Here is a 12,711-nt window from a genome sequence, read left to right as displayed (position 1 = left end):
CCAGAACTAATGTACATGCTATCCCAGAAAGTATCTTAACCTAACCTAACCCTAAATAACAAAAAAATAAATAATAATAAATTTGCTGAAAAATGAATGGTCATGTACAAAATTGATAGGAGGAGGGGGGGCCTGGGGGGGGGGACCAAAAATCGTTCACTAGGACAGACCCGTTTTTTAGATTACTTTAATACTTATCAAAGAAATTAATAAAGTTGCCCCAAAAAATCAATTACTTTGTTTGATATGCCATTAAAGAGAACTTTTGGAAGATACCATTTTCCAAAATGGGGAGGGGGCGGGGGTCGTCAAAAAATATTTATCCTTGTAAATGTCCACGGAATATAAAGCTTAGTATAAGACATAGAATCAAAGTTATTCTATGATCAGCTTAAAAAATATTTAATGAAAAATCGAATGCGTTTCAGATCATTTCACGTTCACAACTGACTTGAAGTTTCCCCAGAAGTACTTGATGAACAACACCTGGTGGGTGCCGGGGGGACCTATCTTCTTCTATACCGGGAACGAGGGGGTTATCGAGGCGTTTGCGGAGAACTCCGGGTTCATGTGGGATATTGCTCCGGAGTTTAATGCGCTACTTATCTTTGCTGAGCACAGGTAGAGTTTGTACACAACTATACAGTGTGTCCCAGAAATTATATACGGAGAATATTCAAAGCAACAAAATTAGAATTTAAATTTTTAGTAAAAAATGTTCGCGAGTTGACCTGAAGTATCTAATATCTCAACTTTTAAAGGGAGTGACCGGCAATGTATGCTAGTTTAATTGAGAATGTAGTTGTGTGGAGAAATTTTTTAGAATTCATTTAAGACATATATAGAACGTTTTATGATTTATAACTACTGAGTCTGAGCGCAAAGCCGACGTTCAATATCATCCATTTGGGTGGTTAAGTTTAAGAATTAATAAAAAAAATTCTACAGTAATCTAATTATTTGTTAAGGAACATATATCTCAATAGAAATAAATCAATCTTAGAATCAATTATTTCTTTTCCATCATTATATTGAATTTCTTATTCTTTACGAATTTGTTCGCATATTTCTACAAATTCGTCAAATGTCGTTTATCAATAAAATTCCAGAACATTTTTGTGAACCTTGAGAAATTACAAAAACTATTAACTGAATAAGATAACTTATTTTCGAGAGTTAATTTTCATTTTCTCAACCAGTATGCAACATTTTTGTCGACGTTATTTTAAAATTTAAAAAAAATCAATTGTCAAGACATTAACACCAAAATGGATGATTTTGAAAGTCGACTTTGCGCTCAAGCTCAGTAATTATACATCATTTTTATGTCTTATATGAATCTAAAAAATTTCTCCACAACATTACATTCGCAGTTCCACTACCATACATTACCGGTCACTTCCTTTAAGAATTAAAGAAGCCAGATTCCTTTTTTGAATTTGATTTATTAAAATTCTTTTATTCAATATCAAAATTCAAGAGAGATAAAAATTTAATACTTTCCTTTCCCTAAAATTAAAAAAAAGAAATAGAAAAAGAAATTACAAAAAACGATTTTCCGAAAAATTCGGGAAAACGGCCAACGCTGCCAAAATTTAAAGGAATTACTGACTGCTCAGGTCTTCAAAAGGCATATTTTTCTTCAGTTTTCAATTTTTTAGAAACTCGTTTTCAAATAAGACAAATTAAATAGTACGACTGGATTGCATTTTTCAATCTCTGTTGCTAGAAAAAATTACTATAATATTGAACATGGTGCTTTCTGGGTGGGTGACTGATTGACATCTTTCTGGAAAAGATTTTACACCTAAATCAATAAACATCATTGCAAATGTTTTTTTTTTTCAGGTATTATGGAGAATCTTTGCCGTTCAATGGTAACTACAGCAAGGATCCCCACAAGGTCAGACATTTTTTTCTTTTATAATAGATAGATAAATTAATTTCTAGCCTGCAGTTTTAATTAAAAATAAGTGTTGGATAAGATAAGTTTTCTAAAAAAAATCAAGTTTTTTTTCAGCTCGGTTATCTGTCTTCTGAAGAAGCATTGGCTGATTTTGCAGAGCTGATCTCATTTTTAAAGGTGAAAATTAATAAAAAGGAGGTCGATCGAAATTAACGAATAATAAAAATTAGTAACTACTTCTCAATTTACACAATCCAAATCTACTTCTTGCTTATCATTAAATACGACTTAGTTGAGAAAAATGTTGACGTCAAATAAATTGAAATACTGATTGATTAGGCAACAATACCTGGCGCTGATAAATCACCAGTAATTGCCTTTGGTGGAAGTTACGGAGGTTAGTTGCTTCATTAATTAGTTATTTAGGTTTTCTTTAAGAAATTCTGAAAATATTTTTTGTTATCAAAATTCAAGCCATGAGAAATCTTTCAGACTCCCTATCCATCGAATCTATGCAATGGTACCCTTAAACGATTTGTTTGATGAAGTTTATACAAATTTACAATTTCTAAATTTAATTATTGTCTATTATGGTTTCTCTGCAAAAGTGACTTTCGCATTATGATTTCTACGCCTGGAAAATATATAGGAATTATCAGAATTTAACACTAGAAAAGCTTTAGAAACGACAAATAAATTTCATAGTATAAAGGGTTAAAGGGTACCGTTGTGAATCTTAGGGTCACATAAAATTATGTTCACAGTCCCTTAAATTTGGTTTCTGTTAGGAATGTTGGCTGCCTGGTTCCGAATGAAATACCCAAACATCTGTGCTGGAGCAATCGCTGCCTCGGCACCCGTGGCGCAGTTCACGTCTCCGTGTGACGCCTTCGGCAGAATTGTAACTTCAGGTAAACAGCAAAAGCATTGAGGGCTATACAGTGAGAACCAGAAAACTTTGCTACATAATACGACATAATATTATACGAAACGAGTAATATTGTTGTGTCTTTGATGGGTTTACAAAGCAAATAGTTTTAAAAGTTGTTAAATTCTGTAGTTAAATGGGTCTGTTAACACTGTTCAGTTGCTTTGTCTCATTTGGCTATCTAAAATCACGACTTGAGTTTTACAGTCGTCATCCTATTCCAATCTTTTTTGGTTCTCACTGTATATTTTGTAGAAAATGGACGAGAAAAAGTGGAATACTTTCAACGGTGTGGGGAAAAACAACATACCTAATACCTTATGTACTGGGGGAAAACAGTTTTTTTCGACATTTCACTCCAGTTTGGGTAATAACTTTGGTCGTGCAGGAAACTTAAGGATTTTAAAAGGCTCCAGAAAAATTTGTGGAAATGATTTTAGAAAGTGGGAAATATCCGAGTTTTTTCTTTATAATTTATATATCAACTCTCCTGATTATTATTACTGAGCTGTTCTGTTCAGATTTTACAGCGGCTGCACCTAATGGAACCTGTTCTCAAACTATTAGAAGCTCCTGGGCAGCTTTAGACAGAGTAGCTGATAAGGCCAATAATACAGGTAACTATACAGGGTGATTCATGTCGTATTACAATACAGGTTGATCATATCGGACAACAGGGCTATTCACGTCATAGAACAGGGCGATTCACGTCATAGAACAGGGCGATTCACGTCATAATGGATAATCCATGCCATAATTCACTTAATATTAAAGGTTGATTCATGTCATACTAGTTGATAATACCTTATTACATGTTACCTGTACAGGGTTATCTACATTCTACATCATATTGCATGTTACATATTACCCTGCCCACATCAAATTACAAGGGAATCAACGTCATATACACTATACAGGGTTATCTACATCATATTACATGTTACATATTACCCTGCCCACATCAAATTACAAGGGAATCAACGTCATATACACTGTACAGTGTTATCTACATCATATTACATGTTACATATTACACTGTTCACATCAAATTACAAGGTAATCAACGTCATATACACTATACAGGGTTATCTACATCATGTTACATGTTACATATTACACTGTTCACATCAAATTACAAGGTAATCAACGTCATACACACTGTACAGTGTTATCTACATCATATTACATGGTCATCCGTTTTTATGCTCAATAGTCAATATCTTATAATGAAATGTGCTTGGATAATTTTAAGAATAATGCTGCCAATATTTGACAATTTATTCAAAGATATGTCTGACTTAATATTTCTAGGTTTGGACTGGTTAAACTCCAAGTGGAAGCTGTGTACTCCTCTCACAAGCAAATCCAACATGACAGGTCTAAAGGTAGGATACAATTCATAAAAGCTTAATACTTCAGTGAGATACAAAAAACTTTTAAAAGACTGGGCACTGGGCAGTTGACACAATATTTGAATTGGGTTTATTTCGTCATTGTCGAATTCACCCATGTTAATGGATTATCTATGTTTTGGACTATTTGAGTAATCTGCGGACTAATCTAGCAATGATGGATTATTCATATATAGGACTATTTGAGTAATCTGCGGACTAATCTAGCAATGATGGATTATCCATATTTAGGACTATTTGAGTAATCTGTGGACTAATCTGGCAATGATGGATTATCCATATTTAGGACTATTTGAGTAATCTGTGGACTAATCTAGCAATGATGGATTATCCATATTTAGGACTATTTGAGTAATCTGCGGACTAATCTGGCAATGATAGATTATCCATATTTAGGACTATTTGAGTAATCTGCGGACTAATCTGGCAATGATGGATTATCCATATTTAGGACTATTTGAGTAATCTGTGGACTAATCTAGCAATGATGGATTATCCATATCCAACAACATTCCTGGCCCCTCTTCCTGGAAACCCGGTCAACGCAGGTTAAAACTTTTGAATATGCGCAGCAAGTTTAACTAATTTAACTGATTGTAGCAACCTTTTGTATCAGGGGGGTATATTTTCTTAATAAATCATGACCTCTCTCTTTTGAATATAATTTTTTTTCCACAGAAGCATGGTATTTTTTTTTTGATTTTTTTAAGGACTTGTTCGCTGAATTTGGGAAATAAGTGTAAAAACTATAAAAAAAACTTGCCAATTTTCTTTTTTCCCCCCCAGATCTTCTAGAAAATATAAACCCCTGTTATATTTCATACTGATATCAGTTCCTTTTCAAAACAAATAGAAATTACTGCAACCCCTAAACTTAATATTAAGTCGACGAATACAAACAGACTATATGTGTGTGAGGATAATTTCAGAATTGTAATTTCAACAATCTACATAGGCAATTTTTGTAAAACAATTTATCAAGGGCAATCTTATAGAAGCAAATTACCAAGGGGCTAATCTATAGAAGAATTTGTTACGAGCAATTTAAATACGCAATTTAACAATTTTAAAGAGACCATTGCCGATTTTGAAGTAATTACTTGTATTGTGCACACTAAGAGAGCCACATGTGGCTCATGACCGGCTCAAAGTAAATCTGTGATATTTGTTTATCCTAATATTTCTATATTTGCAGCGTGTAGTAAGATGTTGGGCAACTATAGTACAGATGAGGAGCTCCTATCCCATATCTACTCTGGTGTATCTGTGTACTCTAACTATACTGGACAATCCACCTGTCTTAATATTGCGGAGGAAGGTAAACTATCCCCCCCCCTCCCTCCTATCCCCTATCTACTCTGGTGTATCTGTGTACTCCAACTATACTGGACAATCTCCCTGTCTTAATATTGCGGAGGAAGGTAAACTAAATTCCCCCCCCCCTCCTATAAAAATAATTCCCCCCCACTCCAAAAAATAAACCCCTTTTTTCTACCTTGAAGCTATGGATCAGACAAAAGGTTGAAACTGAAAGGGTACTGTTGTGATACGAATATTGAAAATTTGAAATTATGTCAACACTTAACAGTCCCTTAAATATGTTAGTATGTCTAGTTTATTAGACTTCCCTGTGAACCAGCTTTGTCTGGAAACTAAACTTTCTCCATTAAAAACAAAACATTCTCAATTTATCATTATCAATCTAAGCTAAGAAAATTCCCGATTTTTAGTCAAATCGGCCATGAGTTCATGAGTTATGATCGGACATACAAACATACACTTAAAGACTATTACTTTGAATTTTCTAGATAATATTGGTGCAGACATGTGGTACTACCAGGCCTGCAGTGAGATGGTGATGCCCTTCTGCTACGACGGGGTTAATGATATGTTTGAGAGCAAGGGCTGGGACCTTGAACAGTTTTCCAAGGACTGCAAAGAGGTTAGAACATTTTTTGTGTTATTAACAGATTGACTTGATTTCCTTCAAAAATAATTTTATCTCTAATGTAAGGAATGTAGTGTGTTCGCAGAGTGAAACATATTTTATAGTTCTATTCCGCTTAATTGGGGGGGGAAACTATATTTAAGGGAAACAATACAGGGGTAACGACCATTTTTAGACCAAGAGATGGGACCTCTATCAGTTTGTCAAGTTAGAAGTACTTTAGTTGCGTAACAGATTGCATTTTTATCTTTTATTTTAACAAAAGACCTGGGGCGTAGAACCCAGACCAAACGTGGCAAATCTTATTATATCTATCTAGACCTGGGGTGTAGAACCTAGACCAAACATGCCAAATCTTATATCTATCTAGACCTGGGGTGTAGAACCTAGACCAAACATGGCAAATCTTATTTACGGTGGACGAGATGTAAGTTCAGCATCTAACATCATATTCAGGTAAATTGTTCATCTCTTTAAAGATCGTTGTAACTTTAAGTGAGCATCCATCTTAAGAGTGTTATGACAGATTTACAAAGATACTCCTTAAACCTTTATCTGATTAAAAATGTGGATGCTTTAGTCGTCTTCTAGCTTCAAACGTGTATAATTATGAAAATCAAAATCAAGCAGAAATTCTTAAGTCACTTTCATAAAGAAACCTCCATTGAAAATAATTAAATTTCGGAAAGAGAAACATGAATTTTTCTTTCATTCTTGACCTGGCAAAGGACAAATGAGAAATCCATGTTTTCTTCATTAAAAACTGATTATTCAATTGCCGTTTATTTAAAAGTTACTTGAGAATTTTTGCTGCAGAAACCATGAAGGAAATTGACAGAATTCATTATGTTTAAAGACATAAAAAATGGCGATTGCCACCCTTGAAATGGTGGGTCACTTGAAATAGCGTCTACAGTTCCTTAAATGATAAAAAGGGTTTTAGTTTTCTAGCTAGAAATACTCTGGTTTGTAAATTCAGGAAGGATCGTATGACGTATAGTAAAGATTATGATAGAATAATACGGCAGCTGATATTGTTTAGTAATGGATTATTGGATCCCTGGTCTAGCGGTAGTATTCTTAAATCCTACGGTTCTATTGTATCCATCAAAATACCAGAAGGGGCTCATCATCTTGATCTAAGGTAGATTCTCATCCATTCTAATCCATTCTCATCCATTCTAATCCATTCTCATTCATCCTCATTCATTCTCATTCATTCTCATCCATTCTCATCCATTCTCATTTAATCTCATCCATTCTCATTCATTCTCATTCATTCTCATTTATTCTCATTCATTCTCATTCATTCTCATTCATTCTCATTCGTTCTCATTCATTCTCATTCATTCTCATTCATTCTCATTCATTCTCATCCATTCTCATCCATTCTCATCCATTCTCATCCATTCTCATCCATTCTCATTCATTCTCATCCATTCTCATCCATTCTCATTCATTCTCATATTCTCATATTCTCATCCATTCTCATCCATTCTCATTCTTACTCATTCATACTCATTCATTCTAATCCATTCTCATCCATTCTCATTCATACTCATTCATACTCATTCATTCTAATCCATTCTCATCCATTCTCATCCATTTTCATCCATTCTCATCCATTCTCATCCATTCTCATCCATTCTCATCCATTGTCATCCATTGTCATCCGTTCTCATCCGTTTTTTCCATTCTCATCCACAGATATTAACTTGATATTTCCAGAGGTTCCAATCCTCTGGATCCTGTATCTGTAGTCTCGGCTCGTAAGATGGAGAGAAAATATATCAGGGAAAAAATCATTAAAATAAAAAGTATTTATCCGAAATTTAAAATAATTCGTAAAATTTTTAAGCCAAGACCAAACTTTTGCATTAGAAAAAAATTCCGACAAAACAAATCTTGTTTAAATAAGTGAACTTAATTAAATACATACTTGAACATTTTATATCAGTAATTTAAGAAATAGTTTCGCAGATATTTTCGTTTTATTTGATTATTTTCACAACTTGTTGGTTTGGGAACGCCATTAACTTTTCCAATGGCCGTTCTAGGTCACCCAAAAAATAAATTTTGTTCTGTTCAGCCGTTTTGGGTTTGATTGAGTCTTTATAAATGAAGATTTGTTTTCTTTTAGTTTCGTAAAATTGTTTTTACCTTCCAAATTCAATTTTATTGTCTAAATGTTTTTTTTTGTGTCGCAGAAAGTGGATAAAGCAGAGTAATGCCGTGGAAAAATCTAGAAGATATAATTTTAACAAGTCCTAGATCAGAATGTGTCCTTCTGTGCAAGATCTAGGATTATAATTACCATATTATGCTAGATTTAAACCTCAAGGTTATTAAGCAGGAGTATCTGAAAATGAATACTGAAGTTTCGAATTTATTATTTTATGATATTAAACCATTTTGTAATGTAACTGTGCCAATTAAGCCCAAAAAAAGCATTTAAATGCAAAAAAATTGTAATTTCCTTAAAACTGGAAATTATGTGTAAGTAAAAGATCCAAACAATGAGCTTTATATATGTCCATAAATATAATTAATTGCTAGTCTTTGAATCAAAAATTTGATTTGATGTGAAATGTGTATTGTTAATCGGATCTTATAAAATTTTCTAGAGTGGGATCTATAAAACTGTGAAATAGGTTTAAAATTTACTTATTAAGTGAAATAGGTCTGTGTACACTTCACAATCACAACTAGAGTCGAACAGCTGTTCTCATTTCACATTTTTATGGGTTTATTATATCTATCTAGACCTGGGGTGTAGAACCTAGACCAAACATGGCAAATCCTATTTTATTTATCTAGACCTGGAGTGTAGAACCTAGAAACATGAAAAATATTATCTATATCTATCTAGACCTGGGGTGTAGAACCTAGACCAAACATGGCAAGTCTTTTTATATCTATATAGACCTGGGGTGTAGAACCTAGACCAAACATGGCAAATCCTATTATATTTATCTAGACCTGGGGTGTAGAACCTAGAAACATGAAAAATATTATCTATATCTATCTAGACCTGGGGTGTAGAACCTAGACCAAACATGGCAAATCTTATTATATCTATCTAGACCTGGGGTATCCATTCTCATCCATTCTCATCCATTCTCATCCATTCTCATCCATCCTCATCCATTCTCATCCATTCTCATCCATTCTCATCCGATCTCATCCGATCTCATCCATTCTCATCCATTATCATCCATTCTCATTCATTCTCACTCATTCTCATTCATTCTCATCCAATCTCATCCGATCTCATCCGATCTCATCCATTCTCATCCATTATCATCCATTCTCATTCATTCTCATTCATTCTCATCCGATCTCATCCGATCTCATCCGATCTTTTCCACAGATATAAACTTGATATTTCCAGAGGTTCCAATCCTCTGGATCCTGTATCTGTAGTCTCGGCTCGTAAGATGGAGAGAAAATATATCAGGGAAAAAATCATTAAAATAAAAAGTATTTATCCGAAATTTAAAATAATTCGTAAAATTTTTAAGCCAAGACCAAACTTTTGCATTAGAAAAAAATTCCGACAAAACAAATCTTGTTTAAATAAGTGAACTTAATTAAATACATACTTGAACATTTTATATCAGTAATTTAAGAAATAGTTTCGCAGATATTTTCGTTTTATTTGATTATTTTCACAACTTGTTGGTTTGGGAACGCCATTAACTTTTCCAATGGCCGTTCTAGGTCACCCAAAAAATAAATTTTGTTCTGTTCAGCCATTTTGGGTTTGATTGAGTCTTTATAAATGAAGATTTGTTTTCTTTTAGTTTCGTAAAATTGTTTTTACCTTCCAAATTCAATTTTATTGTCTAAATGTTTTTTTTTGTGTCGCAGAAAGTGGATAAAGCAGAGTAATGCCGTGGAAAAATCTAGAAGATATAATTTTAACAAGTCCTAGATCAGAATGTGTCCTTCTGTGCAAGATCTAGGATTATAATTACCATATTATGCTAGATTTAAACCTCAAGGTTATTAAGCAGGAGTATCTGAAAATGAATACTGAAGTTTCGAATTTATTATTTTATGATATTAAACCATTTTGTAATGTAACTGTGCCAATTAAGCCCAAAAAAAAGCATTTAAATGCAAAAAAATTGTAATTTCCTTAAAACTGGAAATTATGTGTAAGTAAAAGATCCAAACAATGAGCTTTATATATGTCCATAAATATAATTAATTGCTAGTCTTTGAATCAAAAATTTGATTTGATGTGAAATGTGTATTGTTAATCGGATCTTATAAAATTTTCTAGAGTGGGATCTATAAAACTGTGAAATAGGTTTAAAATTTACTTATTAAGTGAAATAGGTCTGTGTACACTTCACAATCACAACTAGAGTCGAACAGCTGTTCTCATTTCACATTTTTATGGGTTCCACTGTATTTTATCCCCGTGTATTTACTCTATTTACTCTATTTACTCTATATTATTGAAACTAAGATATTTATATACGCATATCTCAGAGAAATCTCAGCCAATATATTTTTATAAATGAGAAATTTATTTCAGTTCAAAATGTCAGCTCTGAAGACCTTCAGGGTTAAGATTAAACTATCCAAGAAGATGAAACAGAATCGTCCTATCCCACAATGGATCAGGTATTGAATAATAATATCCAACAAGATTAAACTATCCAAGAAGATGATACAGAATCGTCCTAATCCACAATGGATCAGGTATTGAATAATAATATCCAACACGATTAAAATAGATAAGATAAGGGGTCGTAACTTTTGTATGGAGTATTGAGAATCTTAAACGCTTGATCTCTAATTAGATTATAATTGCTTGATCCTTGAATTAAACTTATCCCTCGGGATTTCAAAGTGGAATTAAATCCGTAATTCATCCGTAATTCTGGATTAAAATAAAGAATCACTTTGCTTAATCCTGAGATTCACAACAAAAGTTTTGACAAAACTCATACAATGCTCTTTTTTGAGAAAAAAATGAAGTTAGTGGCCAGAAAGTAATTGAGGACTGCTGAAAATAAGATGTACACAAATATTTCCGTGTTTTTGGTATTGAACTCGGTTTCGGAGGCTAAAAACTAGTGAAACAGTCTGATTACATTCAATTCAATTAGACTTATGTCGAAACAATACTTAATAATTTCGACATGATACTTTTTTCATGAATATTTAAAATTAATGAATTAATTTACCTCACTCCTTTTTATCTTTAACTCTAACTCTGGACTACGGCTGAAACTCGACGACTGGGTTCAATTTAATGTTTCGTTTCAAGTCCAGTTTCAAATGCGTTTGTTGACAAACAACCATTTTACTTTCGCACAGCCCCCGAAACTGAGTTCATTGTGAACTACGTGAATTTTAGAGTACAAAATCCCTTTCACCTCACTTTTTGTGAAAAAAAGATTTACAGTCTACACTACGGCGGTAGGCTACTATATCAATGTAATAAAGAGGACTTTCTATTTCAATTTTGATATAAAGCTTTTAAACAGCACAGATACACATGGAAACATAGGAAGCTGCTAATTAAAAGATTTCTCTTTAATTGTAAACTAGTAATTCGAAAAAACTTGTTAAAAAATAAAAACTTAAATAAAAATTCGTCCTCATTATATTGATAAAATCGCCTACCAGCGTATCAAAATACGTCCGCCTTTCTGATCTAAAATATCTGCTTGTTTTCAGGATGAAAACCGGTAATACCATCCGGTATAACGCCAAGAGGAGACATTGGAGGAGGACTAAGCTGAAGCTGTAAACCTCTGGAAACCCTCTGGAAACCTCTGGAAACCTCTGGAAACCTCTGGAAACCTCTGGAAACCTCTGGAAACCTCTGGAAGCATCAAATCATAAATTCATGATTCGGTTTCTAATCTGAGATTTAAATTGATTAAATTAAATTTATTTCAGGTCAAAATGTCAGCTCTGAAGACCTTCAGGGTCAAGATTAAACTATCCAAGAAGATGAAACAGAATCGTCCTATCCCACAATGGATCAGGTATTGAATAATAATATCCAACAAGATTAAACTATCCAAGAAGATGAAACAGAATCGTCCTATCCCACAATGGATCAGGTATTGAATAATAATATCCAACAAGATTAAACTATCCAAGAAGATGAAACAGAATCGTCCTATCCCACAATGGATCAGGCATTGAAAAATTTAAATTGTAAAATCCCTTTAAATCTCAAATAGAAGTGAGGACCAGGAAACTGTGGAATAGGAAGACGACATTAAATTAATTAAGTGTGTTGTAATTAAACAAAATTTTACAAGTAACATAAAAATCCCCGTTTATGTAAAATGGGTCTTTGTAAACTGTTACTGTTAGATTGATTTGTCTAATATTCACGGAACTACTTAAAATCATAATTTTAGTTTAAAAATTCTCTTTCTATTCCAAAGTGTTCTGGTTCTCACTGTAACAGAACTCTCTGTTCGAAATAACAAAGGTAGAAAAACAAAAGGTAAGTAATCACTAATCAGTTCGTACACTCCAC

General features: G+C 33.2%; 1 protein-coding gene across 1 annotated transcript; it reads left to right on the top strand.

Moving 5' to 3' along the window:
• Window positions 1-428: 428 nt before the first annotated feature.
• Window positions 429-8,650, top strand: LOC111697571 (lysosomal Pro-X carboxypeptidase; the record flags this gene model as incomplete). Its single annotated transcript, XM_023467619.1, is given in 14 exon segments — window positions 429-621; window positions 1,849-1,903; window positions 2,021-2,083; window positions 2,246-2,303; window positions 2,695-2,817; window positions 3,356-3,451; window positions 4,146-4,219; window positions 4,698-4,794; window positions 5,442-5,564; window positions 6,055-6,188; window positions 6,565-6,650; window positions 7,237-7,338; window positions 7,923-7,988; window positions 8,402-8,650. Coding segments are annotated over 14 exon segments (1,287 nt in total). The 3' UTR covers window positions 8,466-8,650.
• Between the last annotated feature and the right edge of the window lie 4,061 nt (window positions 8,651-12,711).

The sequence above is a fragment of the Eurytemora carolleeae genome, unplaced genomic scaffold, assembly GCF_000591075.1.
Source record: "Eurytemora carolleeae unplaced genomic scaffold, Eaff_2.0 scaffold54, whole genome shotgun sequence".
Taxonomy (NCBI): domain Eukaryota; kingdom Metazoa; phylum Arthropoda; class Copepoda; order Calanoida; family Temoridae; genus Eurytemora; species Eurytemora carolleeae.
This window is presented reverse-complemented; position numbering and strand designations above follow the sequence as displayed.